Source organism: Nicotiana tabacum, chromosome 9 (genome assembly GCF_000715075.1).
Source record: "Nicotiana tabacum cultivar K326 chromosome 9, ASM71507v2, whole genome shotgun sequence".
Classification (NCBI taxonomy): domain Eukaryota; kingdom Viridiplantae; phylum Streptophyta; class Magnoliopsida; order Solanales; family Solanaceae; genus Nicotiana; species Nicotiana tabacum.
Window position 1 is genome coordinate 15,379,198 of NC_134088.1, and position 24,650 is coordinate 15,403,847.

A 24,650-nucleotide genomic window follows, 5' to 3' on the forward strand; every position below is an offset into this window, starting at 1 on the left:
GCTATTATTAACGTGCAATGCACATTTATAGATACTAGTGGACTTAAAAAAATGAAGGGTCGAAATCAAAAAAAGTTGTAAGTAAAAACTTTTTATTCATTTACTTTTGTTGACAACCGGTGTGGGAATACCAAAATTATTTTGGTCCCACATCGGTTGTTTTGTACGCCTCACTCCTGTTGCTAGTAAAAAAACATGATAAAAATCAAAAAGAGAATAAAGGAATTGTAGAAACAAACAAAAAAAGATAGAGAAAAAAGTAATATTGATGACGGATAATTTGGGAAATATAAAATTTAGGATAAGGATATTTTTATCTAAAAAATTAATTTCTACTTTTATTTTTTTGGAAGAAGCTAAAATTCGCTAAATAATTAAAAAAAAAAACTGCTTCTTGCTACGGCTCAAAAAGCATTTCTCTATCTTGACCAAATAACTCAAATTACTAAAAGAAGTGCTTTTTTTAATCAAAAAAAAAAAGTTTTAACCTCATAGGTCAAAGAGACTCTAAACCAATGGGGAAAATTTGATAGGTTGTTGCAAGTCTCGAACAAACAACACATTTTAACAATCGCCAAAAAGAAAAATCAATGACTTAGAAGTAAGAATACCTTTGTTGCTTTTTTTTTTTTTTGACACCAACACTTTTTTAACCAAACTTGAGTTGAACATCTCAATCGAATTACTTACAACTTCCAAAAATAGATTTCTTAATTTTCCTTTCCTAAGTACATTAATTGTGTAAAAAAGGAAGGAAAAAAAATGAACCATTTTATCTCTAACAATAGATGTAGACATGCAGTACTCGGAAACTGAAAGAAACCCATATCTCTTGTTTTCATTTCTCTTAAATATGTACAAAAATTGAGAACAAGCGGCTCCAGATACAACATTCCAACTTCTTATGTGCCAAGTAATAAGATTGATGAGAATAAGTCATTGCCAACATAGTAAAAACAAGTATTTTTTCCCTACATATATATGCCTATAGGAATAATTACTACTACTACATGTTATTTTGTTTATTTACACAGCAAACCAGTTGTCCATCTATATCCGTGATACCCATTACTGATCAGGGCGGTATCGTGCTAGATTCCTAAGGGCTTTGGCTTGAAGCTTCTTGATTTCACATGCGGTCACACCACAAAATTCCAGGTACAGAGAGCGTAAATTCTTAAGAGGCTTCAGGTACTGCAAGCCATCGTTCGTGATACTAGAGTTTGAGACGTTTAAAGAGACCAACGATGTCAATCCTGCATTTCCAAACGAGATGTTAGCCAACGAAGTAGGAAAAACTGTGATTCAAATCCAGAATACAAAAGACAAACACCGCGTTGTCTCTTCTTCTCTAGCTCAGTGTTTGCCGATAGAGTTACCCAATACACGCATGTACCAGATCGACTAGTCGACATGCACACAAACCAATGCTACAACAACAACTACCCAGTATAATCCCACAAGTGGGGTGTGGAGAGTACAGTACATACGCAGCCTTACTCCTACCTTGTGCAGGTAGAAATGGTGTTCCTGATAGACCCTCGGCTCCATGCAAGTATGCAAATCACAACAGTATAGAAAAGTAATGCAATAGTGCAAAAGTCTGAAAAGCAGTAACAGCAAGAAAGTAGAACAACCAAAACACAAGTGACATCAGGTAGCAATAGAATTTTAAGAAACCAACCATGCACTCCTATGTTTCCACTCTAGTGTATCGTACAAGTACTCTATTCCTTTCTTAAGCCCTCCAATAGAGAGGGCACGTGTGGAGGCACGGACCACCGCTAAGTTCACTATTAATCTAATTTTTCAGGAAGAGTTCACCATTGTGGTCAGGGGCGGAGCTAGCATAGGTCTTGCGGGTTCGACCGAACCCAGTAACTTTTATCCAAACCATGTATTTGCCTTAAGATATCCATTGAATATGTATAAATTGTTAATTTAGAACCCAATAACATAAACGTGCTAGAATCCCGAACCCATAAGGGTTAAATACTGGCTTCGCCTCTGATTGTGGTAGCATGGTACAATAGTATGTCAAGAGAAAGTTAACATATTAAGAATTCTATCTTCTTTATTAATTGTATATGAAGTGTTAAATTGTCATTGTTAGCTCCGAATAAATAATCCACAGTAGCAGTTTTGACAAACATTTTGAACTGCTGGAAGTGTTCATGGACCGTATGAAATAGATATTCACAAAAGTACCTGATAGATATTCCAAGGCTGTATTTGTTAGCTTCAGGTTTTGTGACAAGTTCAGAAACATCAGAGAAGACAGATCCTTCATGTTCTTGACGCCAGCATCCGTCAATCGCCCGCCACACAGGTCAAGAGAACGGAGATTCTTGAAATCTGATGACACATGCACACACTTTGAGAATTTGGAAATAAAAGAAAATTTGCAAACACCATTGCGCCCGAATACTAATGCAGCAGAGCTATCAAGATTGTTTTGCTTCACACGTTAATAATGTAAGTAAGCTCATGTTGTAAATAGTAAGTAAAATCAAAAAGCAATTAATAGCTGAATCACTTTTCATCAGATCAACCAAAAGAAGAATTAACAACTTACATGACAGATACTTTGTCCCCGAATCCGTGATCTGGGCACCAAAAAGATCGAGGTGAGTCAATCCAGTTAAACCTGCTTCGATACAACAGAAGAAGTTACACGTTAAAGCTTATAGCCCACACCTGAAAAGAATGACGCGAATTGCTCCTACATAGTATAGAACGATTGATACTTCGATAAGGCGAGAGATATCTCAAAAGCAAACCAATAAATGCACTAGAAGAAGAGACGAAATTAAGCAGGTCAAGTTTCAACAACAATGAAAGTTGCCCCTTAAAGGGGAAAACAATCAAAGAAAAATATAACGCCGAACTGAAGGAATAACACAAAAACCAACGTGAATGGTAATTGTAAGGCTTTATATTTTTGTCATTACTACGAAGCGTCAACATAACTAATCACTGCACTAAATGTTGGCTCTGTTTATGACGAAGATGATTTACAATTGTTAAGACTATAAAGGATGGTCTATTGTGATAATTTGTAAGGCAACTGCATACTTGTCGGTCTGATGGCTTCTTAACATGCACATCTAAAAACGTCTCTTAAGAAAACAGAACAAATAAAAACTGTTCTTTACGTCAAAGAAGTCGTTACCGGAACACGTTCTGGTGCTTCAGTTCTCTACATACAGATGCCAATCATTATTCTCCTTCTTAGTCTTAGTATGTCAACCTTCTATACTAGCAAATTTATCTAATAAGTTCATCAAACACACACGCACGCGCGCACACACGTCTCTAATAAGTAAGAACATAACATCGTAAATATTATAATATTAAAAAAGCAAGGACAAAGTAACACAAATAGATAGACATGCACGAAGTCTATGCCGAACAGGAAGAGGAAAAACCACGGGTTCAAAGATATATTAATGAAGATGGACCAAACATCTTAAGATAATATCAGCGTGAGTAGATTTCTGGAAACCGCAGTTCAGATAAAGCAACTAGAAATTTTAAGGCTTACCGGTGAGAACTGCTAGGCCCGAGTCAGTAATCTGACGAGTATCAAGGTTAAGCGACCTAAGAGATGTCAATCCAGATAACATTTTCAAACTGTTGTCAGTTACCGATGTGAATGAGAGATTGAGATCCTCCAACTTTGTCAACCCTAAAACATATGAATCACTCAAATCAGTACATCATAATTTGTACAGGATATTAAATAAGTGGGCATCAAATTAAAGGCTGCATTGTTTTTCCAAGTCAAAAAGGTGAAGTAGTGTATATCAAAAGCCATTAGCTAATGTGGTGCCAAAAGCTCTATAATATAGTAGAAAAGTTGTTTCTAAGTAGAGATAAACAGTCCGACCAGAGAGTTGCAGAATTCCATCGCTTCCAACTTCAGTATCAGACAGCTCCAAAGATTTCAAGTTTGCGAGTCCTGAAAAAGACAGAGGCTTACACCTATAAGATAAAGAGAATTCTCTTCTCTCCGGGTCGAGGAACGTAACAGAAAGGGAAATGGGCGACACTACAGCATAATGCTGCAAAGACAAGACGGGAGGGGAAATAAACTATGGTTACATATACCAGCTAAATGAGCAAGACCGTCATTGCTAATCCTACAAGAATCCAAGTAGAGGCCTTCCAATTTTGTCAGCCCTGCAATGTAGGTAAACACTAAATGAAATAAATAACCAGAAATTATTCTAGAAAGATTAAACGGATAGAAGTAACCGAACCACCTGAACCGAAAACTCAAAATTTTCACTCTGAGGGGTCAGGTAAAAGAACATCAGTTCTCCCTATTCTGAAAGCATCTCAAAACTCCAAACAATGCAACCATTCCATGAGACAAATATACACTCTAAATATACCAGCAGTTCGTTTAACAACGACGACAACAACAACAAACCCAGTGTAATCCCACAAGTGGGGTCTGAAGAGGGTAGTATGTGCGCAGACCTTACCTTTACCAGGGGTTCATTTAACTCAAAAACAATAAAGTTTCAGCGTGAGCATTAAGTAAAGAGGATGGTCATATTATTGCCAAATATTCAAGCTTTGATCCCATATTGGAATAGTCAACACTCAACATGATCAGTTGGATAACAGCAAAACTATCCTTTATTATACTATAGCATGAAAGCAAAGAGGTAGAGATTAAACTAATTAGAGAGAAAAAGCTGAAATGTCATGTACCCTCAAAAGAAGGGAACCAAAGAAGAGATTACTTACCTTTTAAATGTTCCAAACATTTATCCGTGATATTGTTAAATCCCAGATTCAACTCTTTCAAATTGCTGAGTGCTGCAGATGTAAAACAGTTGGTTAAAGATGCAGAATGGTTTTGCTTTAGTCAGTTCTATATGGAAAATAACAAATTTCTTCCACTCACTGGAAAACTTCTCGCATCCAACATCTGTTAGATGACATCTATTAAGATTTAGCGATTGCAGTGAAGTGATAGCTGCATTACGATAGAAGGAACTATCAGAAACTATGAAGAAAAACTCCAAGAATAAATACTATAATTATCACCCTCGCAAAGTATTTATAGACTATAGTTACTGGTATGCCAGAAACTTCTATGAATGCAATTACTAACCAATCTACATACAAAATTCTCTTGAATTACACAACCTTACAACCAAATATCACGCACCATTCATCACAGGAAATTGGTATTTACCAAAAATATTGGACTACGAGATTCAAGCAAAACCTAAATTAGAAAGTCTAAATGGACAAGCAAAGAATGTATCCTTATAAAATTATTGGCGAAGGCATTCTTTGATTTGAAGTTTGATTAGAATGTCAAATGTACAGAGTTAGTCCAGCAAGCCTTTGTCTGAGCTTTTCCACCTTTGGTTAATTGCCATTCTGTGCCTATATAACGGTAGCAATCCCTCGGACGAAATAAAACATCTACCTGTTTAGGAGTCAATTCTAGGTACACATTTAAGTATTCTGGTCAGGGTCTGTTTTGTCCTAACCAAAGAGTGTTCTCCTATAAGAAGGAATACAGCTGCAGATCCGGATCATACATTTTCATAAACGGCTTCGAAATCATATACAAGCACTAGGCAAATCCCCTTCTTTTTTCCCTTCCATCTCTAATAAGTATATGCGACAATGACTCTTCTATATTGGCAACTTTGTATCTGTCTTGATAGAAGATAAACACTAGTATATGTTTTGCTCATTAAACAAGTCCAAGAAAATGAGTTTATTTGAGAAATCACTTGAATTCAAGCTTGTTTTTCCACTATCCGACTTGTTTACTTTATCTTCAATAAGTTTTCTGAGAAAATTTTCAATCCGCGCATTCACTATCCTGCCTATTTACTTCATCACTAAACTAAGCCTAATAAATGAACGCTGAAACAAGCACAATGAAAACAGACCTGTGAGGTAATCCAAACATAGAGCACTAACATCAGACCCTTCCAAATTTAGCACGACGAGTTTGTACAAATCTGTAAAACCAGTAGGAATGTAATAATATCAGAAACAGATTAGATCTTAATCACAGAAAAAAAAAAAGACTCTATGAAAAGCAGCCAAAGAACTAGGTGGAAAATCCATGAAAGGGATTACAAAGCCAGACTCCTTTCACAGTTCCGGCATTCATTACCTAAAGAAGACCACACAAATGGCAAAACCAAATCTACAATTTATCCAAACCAATTATGCGGCAATGAGGAATAGACGCCTATATCGAGGTGCCTAGATCTCCTTTAGGTTGCCGTTTATGCTTATAACACTCAACCATCCCTTTTTTACTAACCTTAGGAAAGAAAAAAGACAGATTTATTACTTCTATAAACATGCAAAGGGATCCAGTCAAATTAGAATAGAATTAGTACATCAATTTTAAAGAATCAAATTGTGATCGAATGTCTATGGTTGTGCCAATACTGCTACAGATCTCTAACTGCAACTGCTAATATAACATAGATAGCCACAAAATAAGGTGTAGTACTAGTTGGTCTTTACATACTTAGGCATTTGCAGTTTATCAGAGTCCAAAAGGCTAAAACTGCGCAATAAAAGAATTAATAAATAAAGATATCATCTAACAAATGAAAACACATCTTCACATGTTTTGACACAAATATCCGGTGTAGTAAAACTGGCGCAACTAGAAAATGTGGAATAAGCTTGAGACTGGTTTTCATTCAAAACACAAGAAAAGCATCATATGACCAACAAATACCATCATAGGACATTGCGAAAGCTTATAACAATACAAATGCAAGTGATACCTCTCAAATAAGACACTCCACCATTTGTTATGTTGTCACATGAAATCTGAAGTTCCTTCAAACTCACAAGCCCTGAAGTACATTACGTGAAAACAGGCAAAGAGTTAAGTAGCAAACTCTACAAAACAAGCTCGGTAACATTTATGAAGATTTTAAAGCACATTCATCAAGAATACCTGCAAGAGACTTCAAGTCTGAATCTATGATACATTTGCATCCTCTTATACTGAGAGATTCAAGATTTTTTAAACCTGAAAGTTAAAAGACGCAACTATCTTGACATGAAGACCAATTGAAAGCATACATAGTCAAAGAAAACAAGTACATTATTAATTCGTAAATAATGTCTTCTAAAAAAGTTCAGTAGCCCTCTTATATGACCAGTGACAGATCCTCTTTTCCACCAACTCCTCCTTCGAACAAAGAAAATACCAGTATTGGCTACCTCCAGTTTTAAACCATTTACTCTAGCACACAATTATTCTGGCTACACTAATCAACGGTTACTTCTCAGCGTGCATGAAATATATTTTAAAGAAAGGTAGATTTTGTGATATAAAACATGGGATACGTGTTTTAGCTGCTCTATCAAGTTATCCGTGTTTTTGATAGTAAGTTTGAAATGATAACTGCATGTCTGCTTCAAACTTCCAGGTGTGAAATTAAAGTCGATTTAAGAAGAGTAAGAAAAGAAGACCATGAGAAAGCATGATGCAAGAAACGTTTAATTACTAAAAAAGAGAGGCAATAAATATGTGTCGCGAAGCTTGAAGAGAAAAGGTAACGTTGCTTGCGTTCTTGCTCAACTTGTAATTCTAATGAGCTGAAGGTCATTATTCTCCTATCCAATTCTTCCATTCTCATCCGACCTCTCTTTTTGTCCTTTAAATCATTGCTAATTCTAGTCTTTAGAAGAAAATGGAACATTTGACGGTATCCTTATGATATAAGTATAACCCTCTCATCCCGTCCAAGAATTTCTGTGTTGTAGATAGGACCTTCGCATCACAAGCTCGATTATTCAAGTACATCAACTGGTTGGAGCTACATGGATAAATGGTGGCACACAACCAAATAAAAAAGAACATATGCTATGCATTCTTATCTAAGGACTGGAAAGATAACAATGGCCAAACCTTAAAAGGTGATACAATGCTATAGAGAAATAATGGAAAACGACCGACCTTCAAGATGAACAAAACCTCCATGAATTAGAGGACATCTCTCAATATCCAACTTGGCCAGTTTCATTAAGCCGGATAGACTTTTCATTGCTTCAGCAGTAAGCGCAAAGCATTTTCTAAATCCCAAATATTTCAAATTTGAAAAACCTGAAAGCAAAAATATAAGGGATTGTCATCACCAGAAATTCTAGTAGACAGAGTGGGGAGGATAGAGCGATTGATTGATAGAAGCAGCAGTTAACAAGTAACTACCCCATGTCGATGACAAATAACACTAGAAAGCAAATAGTGATTTCAATTACAAATCCTTCTACATTAATTCTGAGGTCGGCAAAGCTATAACGGACACAAACACAACAATACTAGATACAGAAGGAATAAAAACAATTCTATCCCCTTCACAAAAGGCAATCCTTATATGTCGAATAGCAAAGAACATCATAGATAAGTATGTGATATATCATCAGAGAGAGTAGCAATAAATACCAGTGATGTGCTTTATGCCACCGTCGGAAATTTTGTCACAGTAATCCAAACCTAAAGCTTGGAGGTTTGAGCAATTCCTTAGGAGGCTTAAACCAATATCTGTAACCTCAGTACCAGAGATATATGCGGACAGTAACGATGATCCTTGTGAAGAGATGACATCCATCCAATTATCTTTTACTCGTGTATATTCTCCCATGCACATATCCTATCAACAAAAAATAAACCATTGAACGAAAATAAGCATTGAACAATCCTAGACTAAACCAAAAATTTAACATTTCAAGCTTTCAGTACAAGCCGGGACTTTACGTGCAGAGCGCAATCTCTGAAAGCCTCAATACAGTTATCGGAAAGACTACATGAGTCCACTAGATGGTTAAAAATCAACTGGCTTACGTCACTCGGGAGCATTGAAAATGAATGGTATTTGTCAATGTCCTGTTAATACAAACAACATAAGATTTCATCAACACAAGTACTCAACCATAAAATCCCTCAAAGGGACATGTAACCGAGAGAATGAATAAATCACCTCACATATTTTATGAATGCACAATTCCATGAGGGACGGACAACTGCTTCGTCGAAATTGACAACATCCAGCAGGAAGAAAAAGGTAAGGCTCTATCCATTTTGAGCTCCCAAATTTGAAGTATCTACTAGAGAAACCTCTTCTAGTTGCATTCTCATCAGCATAATGGTCACTTTTACATGAACAAACACTCCCCATAATCAAGGAATTCCCTTGAGAAGAGATGCTCGTTATCATTAAAATTTTCCTAAAGATGGTACTATGACCAGAAGCGGATGCAACCTTACAGCACCGGGTTCATCTGACCTGGTATTTTCGATGCGGTATATAAATTTATGTGTAAGAATTCACTACAAGTTGTAAGTATGAACTAATAACTTTAAAAATATAATAGGTTCAACACTAAAAACCTTAGATTTTGAACTTGTAAAGTTTAAATTTTGGATCCGCCAGTAACTATGACTCGGTTAAGCAAAGAGTAATCCCATATTTCTGGAAGCAATTTTGCATAAGCATTCAAGAGCAGTCCTGGGAAACATGGACATAAAACATCAAAATTCCACATATTGATACTTTAATATAAGGATGAAATTAACATTGTGAAGGAATGCTATTGAAAAAACAAAACTATCAATACAAACTGGCATGCCAATAAGGCAGAAAAAGTTCTATCATTTCAAGACAATGAAAAAAGAAACAAGCATAACAGAAAATCTAGGGAGAAAACCAAAGAGAGAATGAATAATAACTCAAAAGAGAAGAGTACATGTACATAAATATTTATAGGTAACTAAAGGCAATAAAATAATTAAAATATATCATTAATATAGATCCTAAACTTAGGAGGGAAGTAAATATCTTATAAAATATTCCTAAATGAAAATGAAAATAAATATTTCTACCACTAATGTTGATTCTAAAATTCTAAGTTAGAAGGAACACAATTACTATGAAATATCTCTAAACATATTTTAACACTTATCAACCTAAAGAGAATTTCAAAAACACAACCAAAACTAATCCATTATTAGCCATATATAAAAGAAGAGGAAACAATAATCATTCCCCTTAGATTAATTAACAACTATACAATAAGAACATGTAAAATATATATATATATATATCTTCTCCTCAATTATTTGCACAAGTTTTCAAGATTTTCTGAACTTCTCCTAACAAATACACTATGCAGAAAACAACCTTAAAATTCCACAAAATATGTTTTTCCTTTGTTTCTACTACTAAAAAAGCAGCATGATACACAAAACACCTTGCATTCACGCAGGGTCCGTGAAGAACCTCACTCTAGGAGTGAGATGTAGCCAGCCTACCCAAATGCAAGTATTAGTAATTGTTTCTACGGCTCGAACCCAAGTAGAGTATTTGCTTAATTCTACGGCTCAAACCCAAGTATTAATAGTTGCTTCTAAGGCTCGAGGCTCAAAGCCATGTATTAATAGTTGCTTCTACGGCGCGAACCCGTTACTTATTTGTTTCTGCTACTCAAGAACACAAAATACATGTAAAGTTTGAAACTTGAAAGCAAAATAAATGAAGGGCGGAAAAGAAGGAAACTTAAAGAAACATCATAATATAAAAAATGAATAAGAAACATAAATGCATGCGAAGAGAAACAAAATACACACTCAAACAGTTACATTAGCAAATTTTCAGTGTGTATTTTCAACTAAATTTTCATACCTCAAAGAGCAAAATTTTAAGTACTCCAAAAATAAGATAGAGCAAATTTCATATGATTTTGAGAGAGGATAAATACAAAGATGAGAATTTGATGGGAACAATGAGAGTAAAAAGAGGCAGAAAGGAGCCAAGGAAGGTGGCAAGAATAGGGGAACTATGTGTGTATGTGCCACCTGTCCATATTTTTTGTTTGAAAATGTGGCATTTTGATGAGTCATTTATATGACGTTGATTAATACTAGATTAGGAGATAAGAAATAACCTTTTTTATTTTGTGTGATAAAAAAATGATGTCATGTCGTTATTATTCCTAGTACTGTGTTGTTTGTGCCTTTTTCATTTTCATATATTTGTTATTGTGGTGTCGTATGATTTATCACCGTATCGTTATAATAACATATCGTTATACTCAAAGATTAACTTTTATATATATAAATACTTTAAATTACTTTTATACATGGTAATATTTGAGTTATTGTATCTGCTGGCTTATTTTGTAGGTTATAATTTAGGTTTTCACATAGGAGACCTGAAATTGATTCTTTTCATCAGCAACTTCATCAGTTAGAGTTCGTGGCATCGAACTTATCTAGCGCGGTTTATATCTCATGTATGATTTACAAGCTATTGCTAGTGAGAAGGTAACCTAGTGCACACCCAAAAGCGTAGCGACCGCAAATTTCCCAAGAAATTTTCCAAAAAATATATATATTAATACATCGTAATTAAGTCAAATTAAAGTAAGAATATGTATTAATTAATTATAATTTAATGGTAAGCGCAATAGTGAAGGCATATGATGTATACATTATATGATTTAAACATCAAATGTTAATAAATTTTAAGTTACGTCTAATAATGTCATTGTCAGTGGATAAAGTTAAACTTGTATGTTCAAATTAAAGAAATATTGGTTTAAAAGGGGAGGAGATGGATACGTCGATATAATAACAACAATAACAAATTCAGTGTAATCTTGCAAAGTAGAGTTTTGGACGCAGATCTTACCTCTTTTTTGTGAAGATAAAATGACTGTTTCCGATAAATCCTTGGCTCGATAAGTAGATAATACAATTTTAAATTAAGTTTTACAGAAAAGATCACAACTCTACTTGACATCACTTGGGTGCAAGAATTATATCTCATCAAAAGTTATCATCTTTGTTGGAGTATATCTTTTTGGCGTATAACTTTGTGGACCCACCTTATCTCAAAAGAATTTTTGAAAAAGATTGAACTATTTTATTATTCAGTAGAAAAAGGAGGGCGCCATAGGATTTGTAACAGGGCTAAATAAAAGTTGATGATTGACATCAGTAACAGAATAAAGATTATTATCATTAAGTAACTTAATTAGCAGAAGGTTGAAGAACTTATCATGGATTTGGATTCTATTTCATGATCTCTTTTGGATAAAGTTCTTTTATTTGGATATATCATTAGATAAATGACTTTTGTACAAGGTAAAATTTATGCGCATTCGATATTTATATAAATTATAATAATTTATTATAGTTAGGTAATAAATTGAAATAAGAATATGCATTAATAATTATTTATGTTTTAGTAATTATAACGTATGTGAATTATATGTCATGTATTCAGTGAGTTGGTGTAAACATTTGGTCCGAATCAAAAGAGATTTTTCATTTACCATATCAAAATATTGACTACTGTGAATAACGAATTATGCTTATGCATCATTTTGGCATCTATGATGCTTATAAAAAAAATATAAAAAAAAATTAAAAAAATTGATGCTTATAAAAGAAAAAAGTCATTAATTGACAATTGAGATTAAGTTCACACTCAGATACGGTTATTTGGGTGGTGTTTAAGTGGATTCACCTCCAACTAAAAGTTGTATTCTTCTTTTACTATTTTTTCCAATTTGGTATTATATAAAAATATAGAGTTGGAATAATTAGATCCTATTTTAGCATCTAATATCGCTTTGAAAATAATTTCTATTGGTTGTAGTATGGATTATGGACTAAGCATTAGCTCCATTATGGAACTTATTCTTCGAATAATTCATGTCCTGTCCTCCTTTTTGCATAGTAATCTCCTTGTCACTTCATATTTCTACATAGTAATTCTATCTATTGTAACAAATCTGTGGGCAAAATTCTCCTTTTTGTAAAAAATTATTGGGGGAACAAATTCCCCGTGGAATATCCATTTTACTTTGCGTGAACAAATTTCACGTTCAAAACATTTTTTTCATACACACAACTCTTTAAATTACCTCCATATAATTGGCATATACTACTTGAACATTCCATCGTTAATACTGTATGGGGTCGATTGACTGGGAAACAAATTATCTAATAATTAGTTATCTCTAAATTAGCTATCCTAGAATCATTATTCCACCCTCCCATAGAGATAAAAATAACACTATAATCCTGGGAATTGGGATAACTAATCCCGAAATTATAGATACCGCGATTTTATCCCAACAAAACGTGGGATATACTCATCTCAAATTTAATTCCGAAATTAATTATCCCATATCTCTCGTACCAAAAGAGCCCTAAATGTTACTCCTTCCATTTAGAAAATAATGACATTATTACTATTCGAGAAGTCAATAGTATCGTAAATTTTTCACAATGAAAAAAATAAGATCTAACTATATAAATCCTCATTGTCCATATCACTTGGTGTAAACTCATCCTCATATTGAAAAGGAAAAAAAAAAAAATCATCTTTCGTTCAAGAATTTGTTTTTCGCAAACCAACATTTCAATATTAATTACTAAGAGCTGCAAATTCAGTAGCATTTATGCTTCTGCAAAAGAATTACAACTTTGTACAAAGTACTATCAACTGAAGAGGTTGCATAGCATAATGGAGGATTTACTAGACAGAAGTGAGTTACTTGCACCAAGATGAAAGAGGAAAAAATAGTAAACCAATTGAATAACTCAAGCTGTAAATCACTGTGCTTATAAACAATCAAAAAAAGGTCAAAAAGGAGGGGATTCTAAACCCATGAGCTGTGGCACTAGTTATGAAGATATTGCAGTGCGCGCAGCATTTCTTCCTAAGCCAACACCCAAACCAACCGGTACCGAATCAGTTTTGCTCTTCACATTATGAGAACAATGAGCAGAATGAACATGACCCTGGTGTGAGTTCTGGTTATTGTTCATATTGATAACATGATGACCATTTCCATTTATCTGATTAGAATGGCTGCCACCATTTTGCAGACTTGAACTGCGAGGAATTTGCATCATTCCAATCCCCTCGGACTCAACCGATTCCTCAATGTACTCGACATCTTCGTTGTAACCATTTATCAAGAAATCTGAACAGTTCTTCTTACAACCATGATCATATGGATTCCGGAATCGACCACCTGGTCCTCTAAGGTAACTGTAACGCATCATATTGGCCATTTCATTTGTTGTAATGTTGTGTGAAATCTGTTGCATAAGGAAAAAAGAAAGGTCAAGATACATTTAACATGTTTTTACCTTAGCAGGAGAGCAAGAAAGAGTTTTCAACGCACAAACAAGTTTAACAGTTTACATTCGTGCTGTCACGTGTTGCTGACACTCAAAATAAAGCAGACAGACAAACTTATCAGGCTTCCCAGAGACGTCACTCTAAATGATGTGAAGGAACCAGCAACAGTCGGATTGAGGAAATAAAATCAGAAAGGTTGAAAATAAGATGACAATGAGCATCCCTGGTGAAACTATAAGCATGTTCTTGACGTCCGCAATAAGATATTCAAATGAACTTTTTGATCATGCAATGATCATTCATATACATAAATTCTCTCTCTTCCGGAACACGTATCTGGTAAAAAAACAAATTGAAAATCACAGGATGTGTGCTAGTGGCCCTATATTCCAGAACAGCTGACACAAAGTGTGTAAATCTGTGGCAGAACCCAGGAAATGAATGTGTGTTTCGTCTTGTATGTTCCCACAATAATAATTATATCTTTGCCGGCATATGATACATGTTTGAAACATATAATTTCACGGAGTACGGTAGTAGGATGAGGAGCTTATGATAATTAACAGGAAAACAAAGAAGCATACCTGCGAAGCTTGTACCCCAGTTAAGACTGCCACACCAACGAAGAGGAAAAAGTCCGCAAACAAGAATGCTAAAGCACCAATATGGTGAGTTCCAGCATGATTTAACCAAGCCCCAAAAGAAGACGGAGCTGCTGGATCAGTCAAGACTCCTGATATCTCAAAAGGCATGTATTTAGCAGATTACAAACTGAAGAAAGGAACAAATATTTCCTGATGAACAAATATTTTTTGAGGTACAGGAAAGAGTCTTACTTGTAAGAGTAACTGCACCAGTCAATACCATTGCCAATACTTCGAGAACAAGAAAGGTGAAGAAGTCCCACTTGTTTTTCTGGAAAAAAATGTGGAAAGTAATTCTTCAGAAGACAAAAATAAGAGGTAGTAGGCAAACATAAAAGCCAAAGACATACTGAAGTATCAGAGAAACCGTGAATCAAGGCATATAGCATACTATAACCATCACCCAGTGAGGTAACCGCTATATTATACATATACCTAAGCATCACAATTCAGTTGTGATTTATCTCAAATGTACAGGTTGACCAGAGAAAAGGACACAAAAGAAGCCGGAATCTATTACCTTGCCTATGCAATTAGACACCCAAGGACAATGATGGTCAAACTGTTCCACACAGCGATCACAGGTTGAACAGTGCTTTGCACGAAGAGGACGAACAATCTAGCAAAAGGAAAACAATAATGTACATAAGCCCCCGCACAGATGAGACTCTAAAAATAAAAGTATGAACAATAAGATACAGACATACCTTGCAAGTGGAACAAAGCTGAGACCAATTCCCAGCAAGCAAAGCAGGATGATTTATCTCCATTTTCAGCAGAGGTTCCTGAGATGTGACAAGGAAATGATACATAACTCGTGAAATATAGTGTGTGAAAAAAAGGAAAATTGCAATAAAAACAATAATAGGAAGGCCTTGGAACAAGATTATGTAAGCCTCCTAAATAAAAAACACTTGAGTATTATTTTGGAAGGCCTCTTTTCACTATTAATTCTGATTTTCTTCCAATTTTTCGGGGGTAGGACTGCAGGGTTGGAACTTACATCATCTTTGGTATTTTGTGAATCATGTTGACTCCTGCTGATGTAACCTGGATCTTTTCTGTGACCAAAAAATCAAGATGGATTCAAATTCAACAAGTACAAGTAAGTTAAACACATTGCAAATTTTGACATCAGCAATGATAGTGGTTCTAAGAAATCCACCTAAAGAAGGCAAAACGAAAGAAAAGCATTTTTTGAAAACCTCATGTACATTCTTATCTTCATATATAACGGAAGAGCATGAATATTACCTGCTGCACCGATAAAACATAACTAGTCCAACTGTAGCAAGGAGGACTCCTGACCATGCAAATAGGGCGCCAGCAGCAGTTAATCTTGGCAGCGTTGAAGCTGAATCAAAGAGAAAATTACAGGACATTCAATCTTTACCATAGTAAAACCAATGAGACAAAGTTGATTGCAAACAAGAGGATCAGATGAAGTACCCGTGATTACTGCATGAATGTAAGTGGTAAGTAGAAGAAATATTGTACAACAAAGAACAGGAGCAAGTCCAAGCTTAGAAAGTTTGCCAAGTCGGGTACTTCCATCACAGCGTTTGTCATACAACCGCCTCGCGTTTCCCTGCAAAAACCATTTAGTATTCTACAAGAACGGAATAATACACAAAATGCTGCATTTCAGAAAAAGATAAAGACACATTGTGATGTAACAAACGCTGATTTCACTGGACTTTGAAGTTGGATACCAACTCATAAACAACCTACTATAAAGTTAAAGACATCGAAATTAAGCAACACCTACAAGGAAAAAAGCAACTTGTCTATGATTCTTGTCAGAAGCAAGCTGAGCAGGTGTAAGGCCTGTGTTATCTGTCACTGTCAGGTCTTCCTTCTTCCCAGCCTGCACCAACACCGTACATGCTTCTAGGTTACCCCTAATAGCAGCCCAATGAAGTGGCGTACAACCTATAGTAGAATGAAATGTAAGAAAACCTCTGAGTTCAAGCAATAGATAAAAACAAAAGAGTAGAAGGAAAAGATTTGGTTTACCCTCTTTATCCTGCCGCCCACGATATGCATCAAGAAAGAGTAAAAGACGTATACAGTCAGCAAAACCCTTGTATGCAGCCCTAAATTTCCAGGAAAAGAATTAACAAGTAAATAAGTAAGTTATCAAATAAGCCAAAATAAAAGAGTGCAAGTGTAAACCCACTACTCAGTTCATGAATAAAATAACCAAAAAGATGACCAGCTAAGTAACAGACAATATTTACCAAAAGGAACAGAGGAGGCTGGTTCGAAAGAAGCATCAAAAGCAAGTATCACCAAAAATATTTCCATCTCTCAATGAATAAGTGACTAAACCCAAAGAAACTTTTCCTATCTAATGGTAATGTGTATATCATTAATTTACAGAAAAAACAGATTAGGAAAGTGAACTTCCAATCCATGTATACCATAAAAAAACATGTAGTATGAAAGGATAAAGATTGTTAAAGAAAGCAATAAAAGAGAATCTCTGTCCAAATTCAATTGCTGACTATTTCATGCTCGTACGTTTAGCTACTCTCCTCTCTATATTCAGTTTTCCACAAAAAAATTGATTATGAAATCCATATTAAATATGGAAAAGGTCCAAAAATATCCTTAAACTATTCGAAATAGCTCAAAAATATCTTCTGTTTGTTTTTTGTGCCAAAAATATCCCTGCCGTCTATGTTTTGGCCCAAAAATGCTCCTAAACTATTAGTTTTGCCATTGAAGCTGACATGGCAGTCCAACTAGGTTAGAATTGCTTACATGGTCGTCCACCTAAGCAATCCATATGTAAAAATTATTTTTTCAGAAATTTTTAATAAAATACAAAATCAACATTTATTCTGAAAAAAGTAAAAAAAAATCGAAAAAAAATATTTATTTCGGAATTTTTTAATTAAAATACAAAATCAACACTTATTCCGACAAAAGTAAAAAAATTACGAAAAAATTATTCTTGATTGGGGTTTAAGATTTGATTAAAAAACTCCATTGTTCTCTTTTGTGAATTTATGATTATAGATATCGAGAATTCATATAACCGACCCCAACTTGTTTAGGATTAAGAAACCGACATCTTTGTTGTTGTACAAATAAAGTTTTAATTTTTTTTCTTGTAAACGTTGTGTGTTAATTTTTTTTTTTTGGAGCTAAAGAATGGGGTTGAAATTATACAAGGATAATGTTCCAAGACATAACTACGTTATTGCTGGATTCAAAAGCATTCAAAGACATAACTCCGAAATTCATAAAAGAGAACAATGGAGTTTTTTTAATCAAATCATAAACCCCAATCAAGAATAATCTTTTCGTAAATTTTTTACTTTTTTCGGAATATGTGTTGATTTTGTATTTTAAATTAAAAAGTTCCGAAATAAATATTTTTTTCGAAATTTTTGACTTTTTTCAGAATAAATGTTGATTTTATATTTTATTAAGAAATTCTGGAAAAATAAAATTTTCGAAAAAATAATTTTCACATATTGATTGCTTAGGTGGACGACCATGTAAGCAATTCTAACCGAGTTGGACTGCCATGTCAGTTTTAATGTCAAAACTAACTGTTGAGCGACATTTTTGGGCCAAAACATAGACGGCAGGGATATTTTTGGCACCAAAAACAAACGAGGGATATTTTTGAGCTATTTCGAATAGTTCAAGGATATTTTTGGACCTTTTCCGTATTAAATATTCCTTCGTATATTCCAATACCAGAGCAAGGGTTGGGATTTCTTACTTTTTCTACATTATCAGAGTTTCTCTTTATTCTTTCACTAAGCATCACAGTTTCATATGCCAGATCAAGGGTTGAGATTTCTTACTTTTTCTACATTAGAGTTTCTCCTTATTCTTTAACTAAGCATCACATTGTCAGATTTTATACGAATTTCTCCTGAAAGTTATCTCTAAAAACAAAATGACATCAAGAACCAAAGAAAGGCCATTGCATGCTTCTAACACCTCAAGATTGTTATTCAGGAAAAAAGTATACAAATGTTGTTCGCAGAACTACCAGTGTAAAGGGCTTCTTCCATCACTATCAGGTACATCAGGATCAGCATTCCACTTTGTAACAATGTAATATAAAAAAGCTGTCTGGCCATATTGTGCGGCAACATGCGTCGCCTGCAGTTGAATTCATTGCATGAGTAATAGGCAAATTTAGATACTAAGATCTTAGTCAATTTGTAGTTATTAAATAAGTACAAGAGCTGTGGGAGGACGACGAGGAATTATAGTCGAAAAAGAATATCAAGAAAAACAGGGTGCCCTTTCAAACACTTCGACAGTAAGATTATCTACTGATGAAGTGCTTCAGAAAAAAAGAGAAAGAAAAAAGGGAATGAGGTGAAATGGTGTAAAAATGTTGCAGTTGATATAACTTGTAAGATGCGGTCCATCTATGTTCATCTTTGAAGCCTGAACCTATCCATGTAAGAAGTGATAGAAGTCCTTAATGAGATTACAAAAATATCATTAATAATTCCTATGTTCCACAACTTTGTCCTACTTTCTTTTTAGGCTGTACCTGATTGTTGTTAACTCTCCTTAAACGGAAAGCTCAAACACATTACTCCCAGGACATTGGTTCAGCAGTGACAATGCAGCACATGATGTGTTGGTTAGGCACAGTTCACGGGTTCCAACCCTGTCGTGGACAAAGCCTGTTATTTAAGTTGGAAAATGGTGGAAGACGGGGCAATCTCCCTGAAGTTTCAAACATGTGCGCCAACTGGAGTCTTGCGACTCTTGCCAGAAGCCCAATGAGAATTTCTTCGAGAAAAATCCCACAAAAGTCTTCAAGGCCCCAATTCTGTCCCTAACTTGGGAATGCTTCACCAAGGTACTAAGTTGAATGTCTCAACGAAAACATCCATCGAAGCTTTCTTGATCAAACAAAAATAACAACCTAAGTCTTTTTTTAAAAAAGTAAAAAAGGTGAATCTCAAGGTCCATGAGCTCTATAAGGTGGCACTAAACAGCAAAGCAATAAATTATTTGTTAAGAAACCTTAGGGACAAATATGTTGGTGATTAAAGACATAAACAAAATCTTAATATAAGAAAACTAGTTTTTCTAATGAGTAATACAAGAAAGTATATCTCAATAGAGACTTAAAACTTATATCTTTACACATAAATTTAAAATTTAGTATGCCTTCTTATCTTGATTAAAAAAGTTTTTGCTTCATTATCTTTCACTTAATGGCAGGCTTCACAAGAAGAGAGCTCAAGTTATCAGCTGCCTTACTTTGGTGTCAGAGCCTCAAACAATGTGGAATAGCCTCTGGACAGTTTAGTGACAATAGTCCAGTTTTATGCAAAACTTTGCAATGGTTCAAAAACTTGAACTTGCAAGCACTCTAGTTCTAATATCTATAACTTACCTATCATGGGAGATTGAGTACCCTTAATGAGATTCAGAATGAGAGATTGTACAAAGATGTTAGAGTAAAAATGCAGCGTAGTATTTACGAAAACTTGATCTTTGGGTTGGCATTTTTTAATTCCATCTGGAGAATGATTAGTGCTCAAATCACACAAGGCATAACTCTTGGGAAGCTAATGTGTTTGCTGGATAATTAATAAGCTTGCTGCAGTAGCCACGGTCTACTTATTTTGAATGACGGCAACAACACAAAAATTAGCCAACAGCTTCAATATATATATATATATATATATGTGCCCAAAAAATCATTCTATCACGCCACTGGATCTACAAATAGAAAGAACTGGGAGTACTATACTTCTTGCAGCAGGACTTTTCCTGACTTATCAGGACTCTGTTTCTGCTGCAGAATAACCTTTATGTTTGATAGTGGTTTGTGTGGCTATTATCTGATTCTTTCTACTGTGAAACTTGTAAGATATCTTTGATGAATAGAACTTCCTCTATTCGTCAAGATTCCAGCAAAATTACTGCGACTCTGACCTTTTTTTTGACAAGTAAACGCATTCTGATGTTATCAAACCATGTTTCTTCAAGCTTGCACAATCCCTAAATATTGCAAACTGTTTACATTGGAGCTTCCACGATAACCATTCTTTACTCTGCTTATCTTCTTCCAACTACCTTGCCAGCTTCCAATTCTTGTTTCCATTGTTATATTTGTGACGTTCTCAACCTTTGATGACTACCCTCATTGCCATGTCAACTTTTTTTGCACTCTGATTTGATACACGAATTGCGCATAGGTCTAAGTCGCCATAACTTATATGTTTAACCTAGTTAACGATCCACATTAAATGCCACTTTATAAGAGCTCGTAAAACACCTTCCCCAATAAAATGTAGGAGAAAAGGGGATCATAGTCAACCCTGTTCACTTAGAGAGACAGTCGTTACACCAAAGCCAATGCCAGGAAAGCTCTAGTACATATCATGGATTGGGTGGTCTCACTGTGTCCAAGGCTTGATCCAACACCATAATATCAGGTGCACAGATGTACAGGTCTAACCGCCTAACTACTTTCTTTTATAAGTAGTTAGCTGGTTAGACCGTACACCTGATATTATGGCATTGGATCAAGCATTGGTTTAACTGGCTAAACACTAAAGTCTCAAGTCCAGGGAGAACAATATAGTTGACCCAAAGTTCACACACTGCCTTCTTTTTCTAAGAGATGAACTCCTCCTTCAAAACCAATGTGGAATAAGTAGGGTGTCCGTATATCCAGTCTTCCAGCAGGGACATTTAGATTTACCGGAAAGAATTATGCAACTGGCCCTAGCAATTTTACGCAGAGTGGAACCACTTTGGAGTTTAGGGACAATTTCTATATGTATTCTCCGTGATCCATATAGGGCATGGGCCCAAATAGTTATCATTTTTTATTCAGGCAAGATTCCACTTTCCTTGCATCCTTGTCACCACATCTAAATCCTAAATTTATGTTGTCTAGCAAAACCCAGATTACATACGCAGCAACATGAGGATGAGCTCAGCTCATGATGCCCTAGATGGAGTATCAAGAATTAAATGGAGATTGGATGGATTCGACCTCAGAGATTTCAGCAGCAAAAGAAACATAAAACTGGTACAAGTAAAGCAATGATTACTGAGAACATACAAGCAAAAGCATACCTGATAGCCATACATATCAGCTGCATTTACACGAGCACCCTCTTGGAGTAAGAGCTCGGCAACCTGCACAGCACCTCGAACAGAACTCCAGTGCAATGCTGTTTGCCCCGTATGATCTGCCGCATTTACATCTCCTCCATGCTGCCAATTGCAACACCACCACTAGCCATCAGTTCCCAACCAACCAAAACACACACACATATACAGCATAGCAATCATCATACAGTCGACAGTTCCTTGTTATAGCACAATAAATAGACACTAACTAGTCAATACTCCTGCTCACCACCTCTTTCAAGAAAATTGGAGGAAAATTGAAATCCACAAAATTGCTAAACAACATAACATGGTCGGACAAGTGCATGCAAACACCCAATATGGATTATGAACTTTTTTTCAAACTACTTAGGAAAAGTTACTAATATTACCAAATTCCTGTGTTAGAATTACATAAACCTGATAGAGCGAAATGGATTCATATAGCTGATACAATTAGTTTGGAATTGAGGGCAGTTGAATGATTGGTTAATACTTTATCAAAATAACGAGTTCTACTGTGTAATAGCTTAATAGGGTAGTTAGTTATCAATGCTAAATTTCTTTCTCTTTTTTTTTTTTTTTTTGTCCTTTTGTTTTCTTGTTTAATTCAACTCTTTGCTTAACCACAATGCTCAACTTTCATAAACTAAAGACACAATCCTTTTTCTTAAAACGCGATGTTCAGGCAAGCTTGCACTTCTAAACTAATCTATCAAATACCTACAACTTCCGTACCAGCAAACGAAATCGGTAACTTTGCTAATCAAGACTTGGATAGATGGAACAGTTCACCTAGTAATGCTGACTCGAGGTGTCATTCCATCTATCGACCACTAAGCCAGCCCCTCAGTGGCAACTAAAGACACAATATTTATGGCATACTTTTTAAATAAATCTCAAATTTCAAGAATCAAAATAATAAGTTTTATAGTGTAATAGAGTACTCCTTCCTTTTTAGTCCGTGCCAAAAAGAATCCTTATTTGAAAACAATTTACCTTTATGCAATGATTTATAGTCACACAATATATATATGCCTTATTTTACACAAGTTCAAAAGTCTCCTCTCTTTTTTTAAACTTATTGCCTAGTCAAATGGGTTCACACAAATTGAAACGGAGGGAGTAAGTTTTATAGTGTAATAGAGTACTCCTCTGTTCCAATTTTGTGCAATACTCTTTCCTTTTTAGTTTGTTCCAGAAAAAACTATACTTTTTTATATTTAGAAACAATTTTAACTTTAAAGTTCTCATTCTCTCCCCTTAATGAGATGATCTATAGCCAAACAAGTATCGCTGGCTTGTTTTAGATCAAAATTTCAAAAATCTTTGAATCTTTCTTAAATTCTATGCCCAGTCAAACAAATTGGGACAGGAGTGTATTAACTAATTAAGTGCCAATTTTTTTCTTTTTAAACCAATTCAACTTTTTGGTTACCCACAAACTACACAATCTTTATATCTTAATTTAAACAAAACCTCTGATTCAATCTAACGCTCCAAGAATTACAAATGGGCCAAATTTCAAACCTCAATGATATATTGAGCAGCTGCAGTCCGATTATTAAGAGCGGCCCATTGAAGGGCATAGTAACCGAGCCCATCAGGCTCAGATACAGAACAACCCTCGCTTTCCACCAATCTCTGAAGCTTTTCCATATCCCCATACGCCGCCGCCGTATACACATCGTTCCTCAAACTCTCATCCTCAACGCCTCCACCTCCGCCGCCGTTAACCGCCGCCGTGGATGTTGATTCGACGTTAATTGATTCCGCCTCCTCCACTACCTCGATCTCCGATGCCATTTTTCAATATTACCCAGAAAATGAAAAATTGTTTATTATTTTTTTAATTTAGGAAAGATTCAAATTCAAAAGAGGATGAATCAATTGAGAGTTGTATGAATTTGACTACGAAAATTCAATATTATATGGATATATTGTTGTACGTGGGAATGAATGGGGTGGAATTCTAGGGTTTTTCTGTGAAGGAGGGAGGGTTGGGTTGACTCGGTATTGAGGAAACGGCGAATCACCAGAAGCCAAAAACTCTACACTGGCGATGAAAATGGATATCTAATTTCTTTAACTTTTCAATCTTTCATTTGTAGTAATTTTTAAGGCATTTATATCTATTTGACTTTTTCTTCCAAATTTCTATCTTAGTAAAAATAAGAGAACTGATAATTTCATGAGATCAAAATATATTTTCACTTATTTCTATTTGATTTATTTCTTTTTCTTGAAATTTTCATTTATTTCTGATGGCCTCTAACAAAACAAAAAAAAAAGACAGGACTAGTTAACAGTTATGGATCTCATATATATAGAATTAGTATTATTTTCATCGTCGTTTAATTGAAATATATAAGATGATTGATACTTTGATTACTTTTTATTGCAAAAAATATATTTATATTTTTCTATAGTTTGATTATTAAAGCACAAAACTTTTTGAATATGAACCTACTTCTATTTATTTTGATTTCCTTCTTACGAAAATAAATTCAAGACGAAGTTTCGATTAAAACATACTCCTATATGTATTCAATATTCCATACTAGAAGTTTTATGCTTTACTGTGATATATAGGCTGCAACCTATATGTCAATCAGAAATAATTTTACTGTTACTCTAAGATTTTTCTTCACTAAACGAGTATTATGCATCAGAATTGAATAAAAGAAAATTATTCGATTTAATTATATGAATT

General features: G+C 34.8%; 2 protein-coding genes across 7 annotated transcripts; both read right to left on the reverse strand.

Moving 5' to 3' along the window:
• Nucleotides 1-813: 813 nt before the first annotated feature.
• LOC107779812 (uncharacterized) lies at nucleotides 814-11,842 on the reverse strand. Of its 6 annotated transcripts, none has more exons than XM_075221476.1 (17): nucleotides 11,703-11,839; nucleotides 9,404-9,521; nucleotides 8,994-9,299; nucleotides 8,771-8,899; nucleotides 8,459-8,666; nucleotides 7,973-8,119; nucleotides 6,965-7,039; nucleotides 6,789-6,860; nucleotides 5,928-5,999; nucleotides 4,919-4,990; nucleotides 4,759-4,830; nucleotides 4,111-4,182; nucleotides 3,890-3,961; nucleotides 3,545-3,688; nucleotides 2,576-2,647; nucleotides 2,209-2,355; nucleotides 814-1,256 (listed from the first exon to the last, which is right to left on the reverse strand). In XM_075221476.1, the coding sequence occupies exons 3-17, from the start codon at nucleotides 9,228-9,230 to the stop codon at nucleotides 1,069-1,071; spliced, it is 1,779 nt and encodes a 592-aa protein (XP_075077577.1). In that variant the 5' UTR covers nucleotides 9,231-9,299; nucleotides 9,404-9,521; nucleotides 11,703-11,839; the 3' UTR covers nucleotides 814-1,068. The 6 variants fall into 6 exon arrangements, with proteins under 6 accessions (XP_075077577.1, XP_016455800.1, XP_016455808.1 ...); XM_016600314.2 differs by having other exon boundaries at nucleotides 2,576-2,650; XM_016600322.2 differs by lacking the exon at nucleotides 11,703-11,839 and adding an exon at nucleotides 10,695-10,886.
• Nucleotides 11,843-13,419: 1,577 nt separating this feature from the next.
• LOC107779848 (protein S-acyltransferase 24) lies at nucleotides 13,420-24,064 on the reverse strand. The gene is made up of 13 exons (XM_016600348.2): nucleotides 23,468-24,064; nucleotides 21,902-22,042; nucleotides 18,831-18,943; nucleotides 16,832-16,911; nucleotides 16,584-16,747; nucleotides 16,265-16,403; nucleotides 16,070-16,169; nucleotides 15,819-15,876; nucleotides 15,523-15,600; nucleotides 15,336-15,434; nucleotides 15,008-15,086; nucleotides 14,756-14,904; nucleotides 13,420-14,128 (listed from the first exon to the last, which is right to left on the reverse strand). Exons 1-13 carry the CDS (start codon nucleotides 23,741-23,743, stop codon nucleotides 13,709-13,711), a joined length of 1,896 nt encoding a protein of 631 aa, XP_016455834.1. The 5' UTR covers nucleotides 23,744-24,064; the 3' UTR covers nucleotides 13,420-13,708.
• Nucleotides 24,065-24,650: the final 586 nt, after the last annotated feature.

Bases quoted from the DNA above. Each gene is read 5' to 3' on its own strand.
- LOC107779812 (XM_016600314.2), bottom strand. From the start codon at position 9,230: ATGATAACGAGCATCTCTTCTCAAGGGAATTCCTTGATTATGGGGAGT. The intron at 8,667-8,770 runs GTAAAGTCCCGG...TTTTGTTGATAG, and splicing joins TCAGAGATTGCGCTCTGCAC to GATATGTGCATGGGAGAATA. The intron at 4,991-5,927 runs GTCTGTTTTCAT...ATCGTAATGCAG, and splicing joins ATGTTTGGATTACCTCACAG to CTATCACTTCACTGCAATCG.
- LOC107779848 (XM_016600348.2), bottom strand. From the start codon at position 23,743: ATGGCATCGGAGATCGAGGTAGTGGAGGAGGCGGAATCAATTAACGTC. The intron at 15,877-16,069 runs GTAATATTCATG...TTTTGGTCACAG, and splicing joins ATGTTTTATCGGTGCAGCAG to AAAAGATCCAGGTTACATCA. The intron at 14,905-15,007 runs GTAAGACTCTTT...TTGAGATATCAG, and splicing joins TGGTGCAGTTACTCTTACAA to GAGTCTTGACTGATCCAGCA.